This window comes from Staurois parvus, unplaced genomic scaffold, assembly GCF_062004578.1.
Source record: "Staurois parvus isolate SC_StPar_1 unplaced genomic scaffold, SC_StPar_1.0 ptg000054l, whole genome shotgun sequence".
NCBI classification, from domain to species: domain Eukaryota; kingdom Metazoa; phylum Chordata; class Amphibia; order Anura; family Ranidae; genus Staurois; species Staurois parvus.
The window spans coordinates 2,456,454-2,478,150 of NW_028317850.1; the positions used below are offsets into that span (position 1 = coordinate 2,456,454).

The window sequence follows — 21,697 nt, forward strand, 5'->3', positions numbered from 1 at the left end:
TTGTGCAGAGTGTATACATATAACTGTGAAGTCCAACCAACATCAGAGTTAAAGTGGTTGTAAACTCAGACATGAAATATGAACAATGCATATCCCACTATAGAATGTACTTGTCTCAATCCAGAGCACTAAGTGTAATTTTTCTCTGCTGTCTTGTTCCTCCGCTATCTGTATGAATCACATCTGAAAAGTTTTCCTGACACCAAGAGAAAAAAGGTGACGAGGAAGGGAGCTCAGCACACAGTCTGTGATTGACAGCCTCAGCTCTGTTCCTGTGTGCTGTGTGAAGGGTGTGTGTCCCTTCAATCCAATCAGCTCTTAGAGATCTCCTCACTGAGCTCTGCAGTGTTTGAAAGCAATTTTAATCAGACACCGGTCACAAATTCTTACAGCCAGGCAGTGGTGTACCTAGCACATCTGGCACCTGGGGCTCCTCATTATTTTTATACCCCACCCCCAAAAAAATGGTATAGAGAAATCATGGGTGTGGTCAAATAAAACCTAAGCCTACTCCTCCTATACCCAACACAAACATGTTACAGTCCTTTAACCCACAAAATATGCTTTAATGACCGTGCCATAAGTGTAAGGGCTGGTTCACAATAGAGTTGGTCTTGAAAAGTATTTTACATTCGGATCACTTTTCAGAAAGTATTTGACAGATGATGAGGAGGCATTGTATCGCCTCCTCACCCCTTGCATTAATCAGTTAAACCCTGCAACTCTGTGCATTGCACATGATTACAAGGCACTTGCAGAGCAGTCGCATTCACTTGAATGTGACAGAGGGCTGAATTCTTGCCACAGTCACAAACCAAAGCATCATAGCCGCAGCATGTATACACCCCTGGCCGCCGCTACACCTGCAGCTAAAGGTGGAGCAGTTGGGGGTGGTTAAACTGCTTCTCAGCCCCAGGGTTTTACCGCTTCCCAAATGCTAGCAAGAATGAGCCCTAACATACAGGCCACTTTAAAGAGTACAACCAAACTGACCCCCTCTGCCCAGTACAAATCACCCCCCCCCCCCAAGCCCCAAGCCCACACTCCTAACAGTACAGATCTCCCCTGACATCCCTAAATCCCCCCTTCCAGCCTATACTCTCAGCACTCCCACTCTCCCCCCCCCCCCACAGGAGAGAATTCCCAGCACAGACTGACCCCCCACGCCCCAGCACCCCCCTATACTCTCAGTACAGGCTCCCACTCCCCCCCCCCCCACAGGAGAGAATCCCCAGCACAGACTGACCCCCCACCCCCCAGCACAGAAAGAAAGAAAGAAAGAAAGAAAGAAAGAAAGAAAGGACAACCTTGTTTTTCATACTTTCAGAGTTGCAACAGTAGGGTGGCTCATTTACACTTGTGTTGCCCTCTGAAGAGTGATCCACATTATTCACTGTTCACCTGTTTTAACCCCTAAAAACCAGCACCACTGTGACACAACTGCATACACACAGATGGAAGCAATTGTGGTGCTGTGTTGTGTTGCATTTGGCGGGTGATACTGCATGACAGTATGAATACATTTTGCCGTGGCACAATGCTTTGTTTGTGTACACCCACATCCACTGCTTTAGCAGTTTGGGGGGGGGAGCAGATCATGCAGGTGGTAAAAACGTGGCTCAGCGGCTCTGCTATACAGGCAGGCCCTTGCTTTAGCTACTTTAGTTATCTCATCAGGAAAACATTTAAAAAAATTCTTTGTTTCTGATAACAGGTTGATTCCTTCAGACCATTCCTATGAATCTAAGATCCAATGAAAAGAACACTGCAATTATTTTATTTATGAAAAAAATAAACTTACTCTGACGTTATTGGCGCTGTTGGAGTATTTGGTATATTCACAGGTACACTAAAAAAAAAATCACATTCATGAGTGCTTGGAGTGGTATACGTGATTAGCATTACATGAAACATTTACATATAGAGAATATTACTGTCATTATATTTAGTTGTCCATAAATAGCTTGTTTACAATAGATGCAGTCAGGTGCGTTTGGAACGCAGTATAAGCCCCCAGTCACATTGGATGTGATTTGCATGCCAGGAGACTTACAAATCATATGCCGAGTCGCACCCTATTGTCTGCTATTACAGCGGTCATATCGGTGCGGTTCCAACTTGGTTGGAGCCACACAGATTTCTAAATTAGTACATGCACTACTTTTGTTGCAATTTGCGTAGATATCTGTGTCAGATGTCTTGCAAATCGCAATGAAATCGGCAGGTCACCCGATTTTGAAATCGTGCAACTTCACTGTAAGTCGCACGATTTCAAAATCGGCTTTGATGTGACCGGGGGGTAAACACAGTTTATAGACACAGTTGTTAAGGAACATCACCTTCTCTATTTGTCCTGTTTACTATTGTCATTGAAAGTAAAGAAAATCCCACATTTTGGGTTATGCCCAGAACAGTAATAGAGGGAAAATCTTTCAGTGGGGACACTGGTTCTGGTGACCTGGGGGCCGTCACCAGATTCCTTTAAAGTAATATTAAAAGCTTAATTAAAAAAAAAACCAAACACATCATACTGACCTACTATTTGCAGTGGTTTTACACAGAGCAGCCCAGATCCTCCTCTTTTTGGGTCCCCTGCTGGTGCTCCTGGCCCTTCCCTCCTGTCGGGTGCCCCCACAGAATGCAGCTTGCTATGGGGGTACCCACTGCTCATGTGTCTATCCATTCACCCACGGAGCCGCGGCTCAGCGCCACCCCCTCTCTCTTCTCATTGGCTCACTGGCTGTGATTGACAGCAGCAGGAGCCAATGAAGAGAGGGAGTCCTGGGATAGCAGAGACTCCAGTGCACAACGCTGGTTCTAGAGGGGGCTTAGGTGAGCATTAGGGGGGCTGGGGGAGCTGATGCACAGAGTAGGTTCTTCTACCTTCATGCATAGAATGCATGAAGGTAAAAAACCTTGAGCTTTTACAAGCACTTTAATTTGCTCTGATATCAGCAAAATGGCTGACCACACATGTTTGGGGGTTTGAGAGCTTGCTCCTGTGATGGTGGGGGTGAGCAATAATGGCTAGATGTACCTTAGCAACATCCTAGCAACAAGCAGGATGGAATGGTGCCATCTCTGGCGGTTTTTTGATCAGATTCCAGAGGTATAGCAAGGGCATTATCTAACTTTAGTCAAAGCTGTATAGTTTGTTTTTATCTATAGGCGCCCAATAACTGCATAAGCTGTTTTTTATCATCACCAGGGCATTTTGTTTTCTATGTAGCATTGTACTATGGGCAGCACATTGCCTAAATGGTTAGCACTTCAGTCTGGCAGCATTAGGACCATTGGTTCAAATCCCAGCCACAGCGCCACCTGCCTGGAGTTTTCATGTTCTCCCTGTGCCTGCGTGGATTTCCTCTGGGTACTCCAGTTTCTTCCCACACTCCAAAGACATGCTGGTAGGTTAATTGGATCCTGTCTAAATTAGCCCTAGTATGTGTATGTATGAATGTAAGTTAGGGACCTTAGATTGTACGCCCCTTGAGGGACTGATGTGAATGTATAATATATATGTAAAGCGCTGCGCAAATTGACAGCGCTGTACAAGTACCTGAAATAAAATAAATAAATACTTAAACTGGCAATTGTGCAGTCGTGCTATACTGTACACAAATTCCATTTTTATAATTTGTTCACACAAACAGAGCTTTCTTTTGGTGGTATTTGATCACCATTGAATTGGGTTTTCTATTTTTGGGATATTACCAAAAAACTACTGAAATATTGAAAAAAATATATATTTTCTATTTTCCGCTTGTAAAACATATCCAATAAAATCAAATTTTGACATAAATTTAGGCCAAAATGTATTCTGCTATATGTCTTTGGTAAAATAATCCAAATACGTGTAAAGTAATGTAATTGTGATTGGCAATTGGCATTGTCAATTACAGCCAGTGAGCCAATGAGGAGACAGAGGAGGAGAGGCCGAGTCTCGGCTCCATGTGTGAATGGACACATGGAGCAGCGGTTCGGGAGTGCGCCTGCTCAGGTGCCGCCATAGCAAGTTGCTTGCTATGGGGGCTTCCGCAAGGAAGGAGGAGCCAAGAGACCCGAGAAGGAAGAGGATCCAGGCTACTCTGTGCAAACCCACTGCACAGACCAAGTAAGTATAGACATGCTTGTTATTTTTATTTTTTTTAACTGAACCTTTAGTATCGGTTTAAATGGAAGGCGTTGACAAGCTTTAACTCCTCCCAGACTAGACATGTAGCTAGCAATATTAAGCAAACTAAATGCTACATGTTTCTCAAATGTGAACAGCTCCATCCGCTGTCCATATTATCCATTGCAGGCTGCTTTGCTAGGCATTCAATCAGCAGCACAAACGCACACCAAACATCTGTTTCTAATGCCAGGGTGAACAGGGCTTTTCAGTTTAGTTTTATGCCCACATTCTATATTTTTTTAGCTCTACAGTTCTTCTTCATGGAATTTCTAAATGTTTCTGCCTCTTCTTGTTTTCTACAAATGCATCATTGGCAATAAAAAAATAATACAACAATGGCTGGTATTTCCAACCTATTTTTTAGGCAGATAAGAAGTTTAGAATAACCGATACTGTACATATCAGTGTGTGGAAAGGAATGCAATAAAAAAGAAAACACGTTTTGATAGAGTTCAAAAGCTGGTAAATCCAGTTCTTCAAAAATGTGAGGTTAAATGTCAGCATGATGTGCACTGAATAGTCTACATGTTTTTCAGGTTAATCATGAATGCCATCACTAGTTACAGGAACAATTAACGTGACTGTCCATGTGACAACACCTCAAGACAACACATGGATGGATGGATTTTTACTGCCAATCAAGAATGTCCAGTATGCTCCCGGTGAAAATACAATAGATGGTGTGTAGTTCAACTAACACATAGAGATTATTTTATGGAATCTGAATGATAATTTATTATTTATTCCAGGTACTTATATAGCACCGTCAATGTACATTCCCATCAGTCCCTAACCCTCAAGGGGCATACAATCTAAGGTCCCTAACTCACATTCCTACATACACATACTAGGGACAATTTAGACAGGATCCAATTAACCTACCAGCATGTCTTTGGAGTGTGGGAGGAATCCAGAGACCTGGAGGAAACCCACGCAGGCACAAAGAGAACATGCAAACTCCAGGCAGGAGGTGCCATGGCTGGGATTCAAACCAATGACCCCAGTACTGCCAGGTGGAAGTGCTAACCATTTAGCCACTGTGCTGCCCATAATGCAGCCATGTGACAGTGAGAGCCACAAGGAAAAAAGTGTGCGCTTGAAGTGTAAGCCAAAACCTTTTGGGGGGGGGGGGGATAGTGAGGGCTCATGACCCCTTTCAGGTTTTAATTGCTTTCTTTGTATCTGTTAGGGAGATTTAAAGTGACTATTTTCTAAAGTCATAAAAAAAATGTCATACTTACCTGCTGTGTGCAGTGGTTTTGAGGTGTTTTGCACAGAGTAGCCCTGATCCTCCTCTTCATGGGTCCCCTGCCAGTGTTCCTGGCTCCTCCCCCTGCCGAGTGCCCCCATAACAAGCCGCTTGCTATGGAGGGCACTTGTGCAGGCTTTCTCCCGCCCCCTAACCCCCTCCTCCCTGGCTGGAACTGACAACAGCAGGAGCCATTGCTGTCTCTGTGCCAAAGAGGACGTTCACTGTTAGAAATGCATTCATTTGAGAAATTTTCCAACCTGCTCTTTCGATTTTTAGTGTCCTTGTAGCTGAAAACGAATGTTTCCTAATGATTAGAAAACCGAATGAACATTCTTAAATTGAAACATGTTAAACTAAAATCTACCAAATGTATTTCCACCTAAACGGAACAGAACACCTAAAAAGTGAAGTTCCACTTCATGTCTCCCTCTTTTGCCACTTTTTTTTGGGGGGGGGGGGCCTCAGGAACCTATTTCTGGCAGGTACCCGCTCTCACTTTCACTGGAATCACCTAAGCAATTCCAGTAGATGTTCTCCTCCCCTCCCCAACCGAAATCTCCTGGGACACATCACAGGTCCCAGGAGACTGCAGGTCCATTCGTGAAGTGCACCTTGACTCACAAATGCGCAGTAGGAAGCCGGCTGTGAAGCTGCAAGTAGTCACACGCTTGCTTCCCACTGTAAATATGTGCTGGTGACCCAAAGACTGCCAAAGAACCAGCCCAGGTAGGGGCGACACTGAATCCCTGGACAGGTAAGTGACCTTTTATTAAAGTGGTTGTAAACCTCAGACATGAAATATGAACAAAGCATATCCCTCTATAGTGTCTCAATCCAGAGCACTGGAGTGTCATTTCTCTCTACTGCCTCTTTCTTATGCATGAGTCACTTCTGACAAGGTTTCCAGACACCAGAAAACATTGACGGAGAGGAAACTCCAGCACACAGCCTGTGATTGACAGCCTGAGCTCTGTTCCTGTGTGCTGTGTGGAGGGGGGTGTGTCCCTTCCCTACAATCAGCTCTCAGCTCTCCTCACTGAGCTCTGCAGAGAGTAACTTCAGCTCCATGCACCCTGATTTCTGAAAGCTTGCACAAGCGTTATAAAGCAGCACTTTGAAAGGAGGAGAGATGACTGCAGATAAACAGATACAACTTACACAAGAGGATTTATTTAATCTCTGTGTAGCACCTGAGGCCAGTCACTTCACTAAGTATATGTAAGGGATTACAAGAACTATAAAAGTCAGCAGCTACATTATTTGTACCTGTTGACTTTTCATTTTCTTTCAGACTGAAGAACTGCATTAAGTCTCTCTATTTGTCCTGAAGTCCATTGCTACAGGGACTAAAAGGATATATATTTTGTTTCTCATTTGGTTGTCTTTGACAGTCACATTTATTATTCATTCAGTTATATACACACATTCATAGCTCTCTCATGAACACTACAACTCATACTCTGCTCACAAGGTTGCTCGGGTTGTCAAATAAGGATACAATTGGTGTTTTGGTATAGAGCATTGTGCACATGCCCACTTACTTGGGCCCTCAGCTGGACTTGCTGCTCCTAACTCCATTGCTTTCTGCTGCTTTGCATGATCTGATTTCAAGTAATCGGTCTGGTTGACCGTTGCCTCATTGTATAAACATCCTTCAGTCCCACCATGATGGTCCTAGTGACCAAGCAACAAGGGATGCGTCTTTCCTCATATAATAGACTGGTCACCAATGGCTGCTCCTTGTTTGTGAACTGTAGGACACCGATTTCTTGACACATTTTCTCTACTGCTACAGGAAGCAAATTCTTATTAATTGAAAAGTAGGACCCTAACCAAAAAGAAACTACTGGGGCTTTTTTAGGCACCATACCGACAAAACTCCATACACAAATTGTAAAAAATTAGAGCTTTATTAGACATCATTAAAACCACAAATGAGATAGGGAATTTGACCATAGACATAGCTCAATACATAAAAACGTATAGTCATTGCATATTGTGACTATACAGAACACCAAGCTTGTTGCAAAATACTCTAAAGGGTTCCCATACACAATGCAGTGGGTGTATATATAACTTTGTCATTTTTCTCCAACGCATTTCGCAGGACAAAAGCCTGCTTGCGGCATTAAAAAACAACTGAGGAAGCAGGCTTTTGTCCTGCGAAACGTGTCGGAGAAAAATTCTGAAGTTATAACAAACAAGTAAACATTTCGCAGGACAAAAGCCTGCTTTCTCAGTTGTTTTTTAATGCCGGACTCCATCATGTCTTGTGCACACTAGTACACTTATCATCCTTGGGTCATTCCACAGAGTTTGGAATCCCACTTTTGAAAATGTTGTGACTATGATAGAATAGGTTCAATCCTATTATCTAGCTGCCCATATCTTTTTTCCTTTTTTGCAACATTTTATTAAAGGGTCTTCCAGGATTCATATGGTCTTGGCTCCTTGGCTGCTCCATGAAAAATCAAAATGCCATCTTTTGAACTATGTGCTAAATCTCCCTGAGGAAGCAGGCTTTTGTCCAGCGAAACGCGTTGAAGAAAAATTCCAAAGTTATTACATACAAGTTATACATACACCCACTGCATTGTGTATGGGAACCCTTTGACATATTTTGTAACAAGCTTGATGCTCTGTATAGTCACAATATGCAATGGCTATATGTTTTTTTGTATTGAGCTATGTCTATGCTAAATTCTCTATCTCAATTCTGTTTTTAATGGTATCTAATAAAGCTATAATTTTTTACAATTTATTTGTGGAGTTTTGTCGGTATGGTGCCTAAAAAAGCCCCAGTAGTTTCTTTTTGGTTAGGGTCACATTTTTCAATGTCTTTTCATTAAGCGGTGTGGCACCAGTAAAACCCACTATCAAGGGTTGAGGCCATTGTTTATATGTGTCTCTCTCTCTCTGTCTTTTTTTGTACAAATTCTTATTAGTTACCTCTCTTGGTGATCACAGGATGTCTCGGCATCTTTGGTTTCGGGTGTTTCCTTTGGCTGATGTGCCATTAAGTAATCCATCTTGTCTTGTAATTCATTATTCTAAACAAGATTGTAAAATTGCTCGTTAGAACCATTTTAAACCTGTATGCACTGTTTTATTTTATCCATACAACAAAAATTCAAGCATACATATGAAACCAATTTTTTTTTTTAATTTGAAGTTGCACTAGTGTGGTGGGATTAATACTAAATGTACAAGTTAAAATCTGAAAACTAGGCAATACTTTATAACATGAGTCACAATAAATACATGAATATCAGCAGTCTATACTAAAACAGACAAATCTGCCATAATAATTGGCTTCTGTCACTGCACTTTAAGAAAGGGAGGTGTACGATTATTCAGGCAAACAATGGCATCACTATAAATCAGCTTATACTTGTCATGCATTACAAGACTGCTGATAATTTGCGAAAATAGACCCAAAACTGTAGTAGTAATGACCAGAAAACACCATAAAACCTGACCTTATGCAAAGAAAATAGACCATAATAAAGCCTATTGATGTCACATACTAAGAGGCTACAAGTGACTGCTATTGGTCTGCAAGTGAAGTCATCTTCAAATAGACCACAAATTCCTCACTGAGGGCAGCTTTACCAGCCAATCATGTAGAAGCATAAACTGTAAAAAAGATTTGACGTCATACCTCTCCTTCCAAAAGTGCTATCCTTTCCAGCAGCTGTTGAATTAGCAAGTCCTTGTAGTGGACCTTTTTCCTTAGAAGTTCAATCTACGTTGAATGGAAAATCGTTTTTTAGTAAAAATTCTGTATTTTATTGTACATTGCTTTATCAGTTGATACAACCAGCTCCAATACACTTTATAAAATAGACTCAGGTATTTAAAGTATACTGATTTTATGTGAAATATATTTAATTATCATCCAATAAACCCCTAACTATATTAAATAGGGCCAGCTTTTAATATAGAAGTTAATTAAGAACTATAGAAAAGTCAAGATTGATTTTCTTATCACTTGCTGTCCAGGGTAATTTTTTTAATTTTTCACACACATACTTAATCAGTATTTTTTCCTAGAAAATTAACTAGAACACCCATACATCATATATTCTATGACAACAGAGGCCCTGGAGAATATAACTGTGGATGTTGGATTTTTTTATGTCACATGATATTTGTGCAGCTGTTTATCAAACACAAATTTTCATGGAAAAACACTAAAATGAAAACAAAATCACAATATAATACCTGTTTTTTTGGTAAAATATAAAAGACGATGTTGCATCAAGTAAAGAGATACCAAACATGTCAAAGTTGCACGAGTCCATGAAATGGCAACAAAGTATGGTACCTAAACTTTTTCTTAGGAGATGCTTTAAAAGCCTTTGCTGGCTATCAGTGTAGAGCAGTGTTTCTCAAGTAATGGGTCACAACCCAAAAGTGGGATGTGACCACGGGCAAGTGCTCCCGGGCCTCTCTAATTCCCCTATATCACTCCAGCCTTTGAGACACTTATCAAGAGCAAGAAGCATCCCCAGTTTTCCTATTAGTTATAATTAATTTCATATCTTTCAATTACCGTTTATTTTATTGGGTTTTCACCTCAACGGCACTTTCATTTTCACTAGCACTGTGATAACTGCACTATCCATTTTTGAAGGAAGCCGGTTGTTTACTGTTTAAATAGTGCATATACATTGCAGAATACTGCACAAGTTGTTTAGTGGAATATATTATAATGTTTTGGAAATTAAATTATTTTTGGGTCGCAACTCAATGACCTGGATAAAATGTGGGTCCTAAGATTCCACAAGTGTAGAGTGCAAGATGGGACTAGAATTATTGCTCTCACCAGGGGTAGACTGACCATTTGGAAACTCAGGCACTGCCCGAGGGCCCGGGGCCAGTAGGGGGTCCCATGAGATGACCTTGGTACCTTTTCCATAGGCTTTTTTTGAGTTTGGGCAAGGACGCAGGGGCCCCATGATCCCCTATTGCCCGGGGGCCCCATGAGTTGTCAGTCCGCCCCTGGCTCTCACTCACTGTTTGTGGTGATACACCACATATGTGGTGCAATCGCTGTTTACATATATGTGTGGGACCCATGTGCACATTTGTATTTGTTTGAATCTGTGCAAGGGTGTTGTCAGGGGTGCTTTTACATTTTTTGTATTATTTTATTTTTTTTATAATAATTTTTTTTTAAATTTTTTTTTTCACTTAGCCCTGGTTCACACTGATACATGGCAGAATTCACGTGCGAATTCCTCACCGCTGCGGGTGTGTATGTTAAGCTAACAATCCCCTGAAAGTGGTCCGCAAAACGTGGTGGGATGTACAGAATCATATCGCGTAGGTGTGAATACCCATGCGATCCGATTGTAGTGCAGACCCACAAAAAAGGGTCCTACACATTTTTGGTGTGGGTGCGGTGCAAACAGAGCCATACAAAATATATGGCTTCAATAGCACCGCACACAAATCGCATGTGATTTGCACAGGAATGCGGTGCGGTTCCTGTGCGAATCACATGCGATATACCGCACCGCGCATATGTAAACCCAGGCTTAACTTAATTGCTATCAGAAGAGGGTGTTTTAGTGGCCATCCCCATCACTGTAAAAGTGACTGGACAGCTGTAAGAAAAATTATACAAAACTCATGGCTGCAGCCGCCAAGCCTTGAGCTTGTAACCACCTGCTGAGAGGACGATTTTCCACTTTCAGCTGTCAACAAGTGGTTGAAGAAGAGCTAATACTGAATTACCAGATGGGTTATGTAAAAGAGTTTTAGAAACACTCACACAGGAATATGTGAACTTTCAGAAGAAACGGAAGAGATTTTTTAAAATCAAAATGTCCAGTCATTTCTAAAATAACTGTTTAGCTAGTTAAGGTGACTACTTACCTATCATGTTAAAATCAGAACTGTGACTTAAATATTTTTTTTTGCTTTTATGGACAGAGACTCAATGGGGTTGATTTACTAAAACTGGAGAGTTCAAAATCTGGTGCAGATCTGCACATAAAAATCAGCTTCCAGGTTTTTTTCAAAGCCTAATTGAACAAGCTGAAATTAGAGGATGATTAGATTTTGCGCTCCCCAATTTTAGTAATTCTGACAATTTTTTTTTTATTTTGCGTTTTGTTAGCATTACTTTTCCAACACATAGGCAGTGCAGGGTGCAATCACGGAGATGCAAAATGGTGAGTGCTGGGCACTAGGATTTGGGTTATTGATGCCGGAGGCAGGTGCCACCTGAGGGTGAGGTTTCCCAGAAAATGGTGTTGCGGTGGAAGAAGAGGACAAAGCCAGAAAGGCACATTTGCCATAATGTTGCCATCGTCCAGTGCATGCTTTTTTTGTGGGGGGTTGCAGTTCCATGTAGGGACTTTGCAAACAAAAAAGGAGAAAAATGTATTAATGTAAGCTGTTGCAATTACAGATTGGCTATTCTCACCTCTTCAATCATGTGCTTTACTTTTTTCTGTTGGCAGTGAACCATGTCATCTAGGTGCTTGATTCTCTCTCGTAAACTTGTTGCAGTCTCTTCTAAATTCTGGGTCCTGTGAGAACAGAGCCAGGAATATTGCTTGACAGTACAAAATAAATCTATAGATCACATACTAAAAAAAGTACAGAAAATCGACAATTATGATGATACAGTGTAAGACACGAAGATGTAGCCGGAAAGTACAACCATACCCGATCCCAAAAAGACAAAATAATATAGAGAACCACAAGAGGTTTAACGGGTGGCAGGGGCCTTGATGGGTACAATATAAACAACACCGTATTTATGTAAAAATGATTCCAAAACTTTATTAGAAAAAGCAAATAAAATGCAATATCCAGGCCAACAATCTTTGATACATTAAGAATTTAAGACCATTTTTCCTTAACATTGTGCATAGTAGTGACAGTGTTCAAACCCTCCCCATTTGGCAGGACATATAATATATTTACAGTCAACAAAAACCCAAGCCAGAGTAATTTTAAAAAAAATTTAATTTTTTTACCTGTGGCACAACCCATCACATGTTGCGAACAATCAGGCATGGAAGACAAGGCCAGGCCTTCTGCCATGGGAGCTGAATGAAATTTACATTCTAGAGAGCCCAGGCATAAATTATAGGTCCAGTAGGCATGCCAGATTGATGTGTAGACACCTGCAAGTGCTCCCTATGCCATACCACTAGAACTTTGATAACTTTTCCTGACTACACATTTCCATTTAAGTCGCAAACCTCAGCTTTCACGCTGTTTTGCAATATTGGCTGATCTGTACTAGATGTGGCAATGACTAAAACTTAAAAAAACTAAAATAAAATCAAGTTTCAGCAACTGTAGCAAGAAATTCATTAGTAAATTAATTGAAGTGCACCCTGGTTCAATGCAAATCCTAGGTTAAGACAATAGAAATAAGTAAGATATGGGCAGACTAAATGAATTAGTCCTGCCATCTGTCTGTAACAGTCTCTGACACGTATATGTTTACCTTGCTCTCTCTGATGCTGTTACCTCCATTTTAGCATCAAGCCTCTGTATTCGCTCTTCATGGCTTGTTAATTGCATATGTAACTGTTCCCTTTCCTGTGGATGGATACATTTTGATCACATTTTAAAATCAACATGTTTTTCACAATGTAATATCATGTATATACATATATAGTAGAATACACACATGCTATCAATAAAATGTATGGATGACAAGAAAATGGTCATTCTGGTACCTGCTGCATTCTCTGGACTAAGCCGTCAAGTTCGGAGATCTTTGCATCGCGTTCTTCTATCTTGGATTCTGCTACTCGAACCTTCTCGGTGGCATCTTCAACAGCCTGTATATACTGTTTTGTCTGAACCTTTGAATAAATGCAAACACATTTTTATTGAATTTGATATATAGAGATTGAGCGCAAAAAAATAGGGTGAGAGCTGGTTTGAGGTCTGATAATGTGCACTTAGATGCACCCCAACTGTATTTCATATAGCATAAGCTGGTCATTCACCAGACCCACCAAGTTTTGCAGAGTCTTAATTGCTTTTCTAATAAAATGTATTTATTGCTATATTTCTCCCATCAGCTCATATCTCACAGTTATTACCTTTTGTTCCTTGTGCCCCTCTCAGGAGCAGGGTCCTCCTAACTCTCTTGTATTGAATTGTGTTGATACTGTGCTGTCTTCCTTATTATTGTAAAGTGCTGAGCAAACAGTTGGCGCTATATAAATCCTGAATAATAATAATAATACCGTATATGTATTTATTGCTTTATTATATATTATGATAAGTGTTTACTTCTATTTTAAAATATATAACATTTAAAATATATTGATAATATATTATATATAGAGTATATATAGAGTATATATTTATAAACTTATAATATAATTTAAAATGTATAATACTTATAATTATACTATTATAATTTATATAACTATATGATAGAAAAATTATAATTTATAATATTTATTATAATTTATGCATATTTATATATTATCTGTTTGTTTGTTTGTTTGTTTATTTATTTATTCATTTATAGCTTTTCTAGTAAAATTACTCAATAGCTCTGCCTCCTATTCATGTAAATTGTCAATAAATAATTATTGAAAAATAACGGTGGCAACTACATCCCAAAAACACCAATTGGGGTGCATAGTTTCACAGATTATCCCAAGATGTAGTGACAATTATAAAGGAAAGGATATTCAGTACATCTATCCCTATGTATTTGTCTTCTATATTAGTGCACATCTAAAATCGCCATCTACTTCCTACAACCCTTCTCCACAATTAAGATAGACAAAATCTGTTCAATGTACACATTATATACAGAATTATATTATATATTACATACAGTATATAATAACAGACAGTACAGTTAACATGTAGGAATGTTTTATCATGCCTTAAAGCTGAATTCTAGGTATGATTTTGTTTTGCAGAGTTACGTTGGTCCAAATTGGCACAATGTGCATATGCAGGGGCGGACTGACAACTCATGGGGCCCACGGGCAATAGGGGGTCATGGGGCTCCTGTGTCCTTGCCCACACTCAAACCACATCCAAAAAAGCCTATGAAAGGTACCAGGGGCATCTCATGGGGCCCCCTACTGATCCCGGGCCCTCGGGCAGTGCCGAGTTCCCAAATAGTCGTTCCGCCCCTGTGCATATGCATATCTCATACCTGAGTGATGACCATGGAAGTCAAAATCACTGTAGTAGTCAAGGCTACTACAGTGATAGCAGCAACCATCTAGGTCGTGTGCCAAGTGGCTTCCCTTTTGCATAGTGACCACTGACCACAGAGGGTCACTTGCTTTGCACTGCTGCCCTTCACAGACTGCATTGTACTCTTTTCAACAAATATAAGGCATTCTCTGATTGGATAAAGTGTAAAGCAGTGATGTCATGATCTCCAACTCGTCCAATCACAGAACGCCTTGTATTTATTGAAAAGCATAGACGTTGATTCGTGAATGGAGGCAGTGCTGAGCAAGTGACCCCCTGTAGTGGGGATCATGACGTCACCGTCCCATCTCTCCTTCTCATCCAATCACACAAATTCTTGTTATAATTTAAAAAAATACATGGTGATCTATGAATAGCGGGAGTGCTGAGTGAGCGACCTCCTGTAACTACTAAGCAGAAGGGCAGCTGCTCAGCAGCAGGAAGATTGCATTTATCACTGTACTAGTGCCAACTACTACAATAATTTGCAGCTTCCACAGTGATTACACAGGTATGAGATACTGTATGCATACCTACATTGGACCAAACTCAACCAAAGTAACTATGCAATAATAACCATACCTAGAATTTAGCTTTAAACCCTCGCCTGTCTGTCATTCACCACATTCTCATATAGAAGTCAATGAATATAAAATGTCAGGTGTAGTAATATGCAAAAAGCACAACACCTTTTTTTCTGACATAAGGGGGGAGCTGTACTAAAACTGGAACACAGAGCATCTGGTACAGCTGTGCATAGTAACCAATCAGCTTCTATGTTTCATTGTCAAAGGTTGATTGAACAAGGTGAAGTTAGAAGCCGATTGGTTACTATGCACAGCTGCATCTGATTCTGTGTGCTTCAGTTTTAGTAAATCTCTCCCACAATGTCCTCAACCTCATTTGTAACAAATCTAAAGGAATCTGGAAGTTTCAGTATCAGCCTGTCAGATACAGAAGCCAGGGTAGCATAAACCAGCACACGCTGTTCAGTGCAGCATCAGTTCCGGGAGATCTGGAACAAGATGCCTTTTTTTTTAAAGGCGTCTGCATCCCATAATCGTTTGACAATGCAATTTAGTCTATGCTATTTAAGAACCTACAATAAGAGCTTCTTTATCTGCATTAAATTTATGTTCCTCTTCCTTGAGCTTTTGTTCATATTGACTGTACAATTTTCTTGTCATCTCTCTTAAGACGTTAGCATTGGCTTCCTGAGAAGATTCTATCTGTTAAAATAAAAAAAAAAGAGAGAAAAAAATCAGTATATTAAAATGTGCCAAGATAAAGACATGCTATAAACTTCCTGTTTGAGATACTTGTGTTACCAAACCCACAACAGTAAAACCAGTCTGTATGTGCAGTAAAACATGCTTGTTATACCCACTATCCACCCATCCATAGAACAGAGCCTTGGGGGCAAGATGCACATGCTCGGTTTGGCGTGTATTGCTAGAGAGTTTTGTTTTCTTGAGAGAGTGCATGTGATCAGCACAGGCCCAATCAGCCCTATACTAGCAGGGGTTCAGGGGTCCTGCAGCCTCATAGGACAATCATGGGAGAATTCAAACTCTTCCCACAAGTTTTAACCAGTGCTCTGCTGGACACTGATAGAAGTCACAAGACTGCTCTAACTGCTGATGAGAAAAGGTATTTAGCACTGTATATTTACTAAAATAATTGCATTTTCATGTTCTGTTTACTGTGGGAGATCAGACATAGTGAATGCAGGGTCCTGGGTTTAGTAACACTTTACGTTTAACAATACAGCATCACAAAGTGCAAAACAATCTAAATAAGATTTGGATGAGTTAGTATTCCGCCTGGGAAAATTGTCTTTGAAAAGGTACACTTAAATAGAGCAAATTCCCTTTTTCATTTCTTTTTAACCAGTTGCCCTCCAGAGGATTTACCCCCCTTCCTGACAAGGCCATTTTTGGCAATAAGGCGCTGCATTACTTTAACTGACAATTGGGTGATCATGCGACGCTACACCCAAATGAAGTTTATGTACTTTTTTTCCCACAAATGGAGCTTTCTTTCGGTGTTATTTGATCACCTGTGCATTTTTAAATTTTTGCGCTATAAACAAAACAAACTACAATTTTGAGAAAAAAACAATATTTTTGACTTTTTGCTATTAAACATTTCCTGTAAAAATTTTAAAAATCAAATTTCATCATAAATTTATGCCAAAATGTATTCAGCTACATGTCTTTGCTAAAAAAAATCCCAATTCATGTAAATTCATTGGTTTATGTGAATGTTATAGCATCTATAAATGGCGGCATACAGTAGATACTGGGATTTTTATTTTAATGGCCGCGATCAGTGAATTATAGCGGGGCTGCGGCGGGCATTTCTACACTGGGGGGGAACTGACTAATTGTTACTGACATCCCCAGTGACACTAATACAGTGATCAGTGCTAACAAAAAGCACTGACACTATACTAATGACACTGATCAGGAAGGGGGTAACATCTGAGGCAATCAAAGGGTTAACTGTGTACTGTTTTACTGTGTGCTGTGTGTGTGTTTTACAGTGTAAGCACATTGCTTTGTATTGCTCTGCAATGCAGAGCAATACAAAGCAGTGTGCTGGAGCTGACAGGGGAGGAAACTGTATTGTTTACATACAGACCTCTCCCCCATCAGTGATACTCGGCGATCGCCGGATGCTGGCAGGGAATTACCAGCCAGGACCTGGTGATCGACAGCTGAAGCCCCCAATGATGGCGCAGGTAGGGTGTTCGCGTGCCCCTTACCTGGGTATGCAAAATCACGTATATATACGTGATTTTGCACAGCCGTGCCACCCTGTAGTAGTTTTTCTGCTATAGGGCAGAGGGCAAGCAGTTAAAAAAAGACAATCACAGTAACAACCTAGAGTCATGGTCTACATAAGCCTTTTTCAACCAAGGTTCCTCTAGAGGTTGTTAAGGGTTCCTTAAGCAATTTTCACAGGAGCATTATTTCCAGTGGCCATCACACTAATTTACCATGAACTGTAAATATGAAAATTTATAGCAGTAGTTCCCTCAGACTGGGAAGGTATTTTTAAGAGTTTCTAAGTATTAAAAAGGTCGAGAAAGGCTGGTCTTCATAATACCAATTCAGTTTACTGTATGTATTTACCTTGATTTTTAATTGCTGATTTTCTGCTTGTGCAACATCCAGCAGCTTCTGTTTTTCCTTTAATTTATCTAAGGACTCATCATAGGAATGTCTCAGGCTCTTTGCCTCATCTCTGATATTGCAGTTTTCCAGAGTCATATCTATCAGTTTTTTCTGAAACAGACACAAAGACATGAATAATACAGCATGTATTTCAATTTATGTAACCTGGAAGTGAATCATTTGGAACTATTCCTACATAGCTCCCAACTGTCCCTGACTATGAGGGACTGTCCCTGATTGATTTGGAACAAAGTCCCTCTGTCCCTCTTTCCTCACCGTTTGTCCCTCATTTTGCTCTGATCTATATAGTTGTATATAAAATGCACTTTTTATCTTTCAAAAAGTGTTCCCCAGTGATAAACCTTTCATCTAATTTCTAAATTGATGCCTTTGTAAATTTCAAAAGCCAATATAAAGGAATAGTAGTAGTAAAAAAAGTCACTTGTAAGTTTAACTAATCTTTTACTGGAAAACACCTTTCCAGCTAAATTGAGATATCCTTCATCCACCCCCTCATCTGTTTACTTATTTCTGTTGCAGAGCCATGGCCTTCCCCAGGGTTTCCAACCAGTTGGATGAAAATCTCCTCAACTGCCTCTCTATACAGCCCTATTGAAGTCAACAGGAACACGAGTTTTGAAGAGATCATCTGACTGGCTGGAAACCCCGGAGGAGTCTGCAGCTCTGAAATAGAAATAAGTAAATAGGTTGAGGGGAGGGGGGATTTAGCTTAGGTGGGAGAGTGGATTTAGTGACAGTTAGCAAAAATTCTACCACTCCACTGCAAGCACCCACTGTAATCTTCTCTTCAACGGCAATGACTGATGGATAGAGCACCCACACAACAAAATACTTATTCCCATTTCTCCATGGAACATGGGAAGAATGGCATTTACAAAACAGAGGTTTTCTAAGTCAGTTGAACATTTTGTATGGAATAACGGTCCAAAGCACCTTGGCTAACCAAAAATACTTTGATGCGCAGCAAACTAGAGTTGATATGAGGCACGCAAAACATTATTTTATTAGTTTCTTGGAATCTATCAAAATGGATTCTTCTACACAATATGTCTATAACTGTGGAAAATAAGTTGGCCTTACGAACTCTAACCCCTATAAAATAAAATTCACTCCACCATAATCTAAAGATTCCACAGCAAATTCCCCTTTCTGTTATAATTCCTCCATATTGCTAACTTGCTAAAATATATGGAAAAGTGGAAAAAAACAGCTGTACGTGTTGAAATGGCAATGGCTTCCAAAGCTGACTCTTCTGCAAAAAGAGTCAAGCAAGCCTAAAAAAGTGAATACCAGTTTATTAGCAGCACTGGCTTAAACTGTAGTCAAAACATATGACAATAACCTTTTAACTGTCATTCTTGCCAATCAAAATGATGCTTAAGGTGGCTTTCTTGAATCTCACATACCTGTGTGTCCAATGAGGAAGCATTTAAAGAGCTATTAATGGAACTAAGACTGTCTATGGCAGATGCCTGAGTCTGGGAATGGTGCTCCAAGAACTCTTGCTTTGCTGTTGAAACCTGAAATTGAAGGAAACAATATATAAGGAAGACTAAAAACATGCAATGATTTGTATTGATGGCTCTTCAGATATCATATCTCATATCATACATAATATCATATACATGTAATGTTCTCTGGACTCATGAACTTTTAGGAATAATGGGCCAAACAAGTAAGAAGAAACTAACCCTTTCTGATTTATAAAAATAAAAAACAGAACAAAGAAAACTTGAGCAATTTAGTACACTAAGCCTGGGTTCACACTTGCGCGGTGCAGCATATCGCATGTGAACCGCACCGCATTCTTGTGCAAATCACATGCAAATTCTGTGCGGTTCGATTTGAGCCATACATTTTGTATGGCTCAAATCGCACCACATCTGCACCAAAAAGGTATAGGACCCTTTTTTTTTGGTCCACACTAGAATCAGATTGCATGGATATTCACAGCCATGCGATCCGATTCTGCACATCGCACCGCATTTTGTGGACCAATTTCGGGGTGTTGTTAACTCAACATACACACCCGCAGCAGTTCACATGAACAGGGTACGATTGTGATGCGGAGCAGAATTTCCACAGAAACCGCTGCGATGTCCGCACCGCATCAGTGTCAACCCAGGCTTAACATGCACATTCAACAGTTTCCTAACAAGTAAAAATTGCTATCTATCTTGGTATCTATGAGATTAAGTGGTTTTTCCTTATATTTTAATAATACGCTTGCTCATCTGCTCTCCAAAGTGTTATATTGTACAGTGTAAACTTTCTAGCTGATCCCCTTTCCTTCCTAATACACTTGAAAATAACACAAATACTTACTTTCATTTCTTGTGTGAGACGCTTCATTTTTTCTTTCATTTCATCATATTCTCCAAACATTTTCTCTCGTATTTTTTCCAGGGTCACTCTCACCTGTAGGAACATTGAAATATATTGATGTTTGTAATGCTTTATTGTGTACTAGACTATGTTTTATTGGGGTTCCTGCTCTTCCCTTGTTTTTGTCAATCCATAACTCATACACATTTCAACTATGTGTATAGCCCAAACTGTCTCCCAACCAGAAGTTTTAACACTTCCAGACATACAAAATAATTCTGGCTTTATATTCACTACTCTTTTGAAGGCTAGGTTCACACCTATACAGTTTGCATTTGATCCGTTTTTGCGGTGCATTTTGCGCTTTTGCACACACGTTTTTGATTCTTTTTTGATGCATTTTGTGTTTAGCATTTTTATGAAATTTTTTTTGGACAACCTCTTGCTGGACAAATTAAAATGCAAAGTACATCAAAAAACACGTAAAAAACCCCACAACTACATGCATTTCTGCAACGTCTCCATTGAAGTATATTGAATCGAAACATACGGTTTTGCATTTACAAAAATTCCCTGACCCTTTCCAAAAATTGCATTGGTTGGAAATGCAGAGATGTGAACTTCACCCATAGGAAATCTTGCTCTGCAAAACACAAAATATACTGCTAGCATTAAATATTAATTTAATAATTTCCTATTTTACTAATGAAAATAATATTTGGCCCTAGGCCATCAATTTTGGGTGGAAGACTGGTGCCACTGGAGGCTGCCTAGTGGCAGATTACTGTGTGGAGGGTATAGAAGGAATTGCTTGTAATGGGTTAAATCCCAGTTGTAGGTGGTAGGTAATAGACTCTGTTGGGGTCTAGGGCTGCTACCTTTCTGATAATGACAATAGGGACATTACCGCAGGGAACACTTGGGTGATTGGAGAGAAGCTTCCAGTGTTCGGGAAAATGTCTCATTTGATGATTTTATTAGTTGTTTATGTAAGATAAAAGTATACAAGTGGAGCCAATGCATTTTGGGGGAATTGCCCCCACCCCCCTCCCTTCTTCAGGGCTGTATTTGTTAAAGAATTGTTATACTCTGGGAGGATTAAATATATTCGATCGGCAGCACTGCAGTATGCCAGAATTGTGGAGCAGAGGTACTCCTCTACAATCACCAAAGTGCAGCCCAGGACCAGACAAAAACAGCCCCATTCAAATCAGGAAGGCACAAGAACTTAGGCAAAGCCCTGTCATCAACCAGGCTAGTTTCAACCCGGTAGGAAAAGGGACCCTCCCACCATTCCCACATTATTACATCAGGAGAAATACTAACCGGCACCCCCCTGTTCAAAGGCACAATATTTTAGTAACCATAAAAATATATTTTGTGTAATCTTAAAACCAGAAGGATGTCCTAGCTCCAATTTCAAATGTGTAACTTCTGTTTTCATGGCTGCTATGCAAACCTTAGAAAAAACATGTAAATCAGCTTTCCCAATAGTATAATAAGTAAAATATCTTGGTACTTGATACATGAGAAACT

At 40.0% G+C, this 21,697-nt stretch overlaps 1 protein-coding gene across 2 annotated transcripts in view; it reads right to left on the bottom strand.

Moving 5' to 3' along the window:
- The window catches only part of MYZAP (myocardial zonula adherens protein), a 134,400-nt gene that overhangs the window by 11,713 nt on the left and 100,990 nt on the right, over positions 1–21,697 (bottom strand). For both annotated transcript variants that reach the window (XM_089667736.1, XM_089667743.1), the window contains exons 5-14: positions 20,162–20,254; positions 19,243–19,356; positions 17,774–17,926; positions 15,740–15,865; positions 13,139–13,267; positions 12,904–12,998; positions 11,866–11,971; positions 9,091–9,174; positions 8,379–8,479; positions 1,802–1,849 (exon numbers count right to left, since the gene is read on the bottom strand). In XM_089667736.1, the coding sequence (XP_089523862.1) occupies positions 1,802–1,849; positions 8,379–8,479; positions 9,091–9,174; positions 11,866–11,971; positions 12,904–12,998; positions 13,139–13,267; positions 15,740–15,865; positions 17,774–17,926; positions 19,243–19,356; positions 20,162–20,254 (1,049 nt within the window). The remainder of the gene's footprint in view (positions 1–1,801; positions 1,850–8,378; positions 8,480–9,090; positions 9,175–11,865; positions 11,972–12,903; positions 12,999–13,138; positions 13,268–15,739; positions 15,866–17,773; positions 17,927–19,242; positions 19,357–20,161; positions 20,255–21,697) is intronic.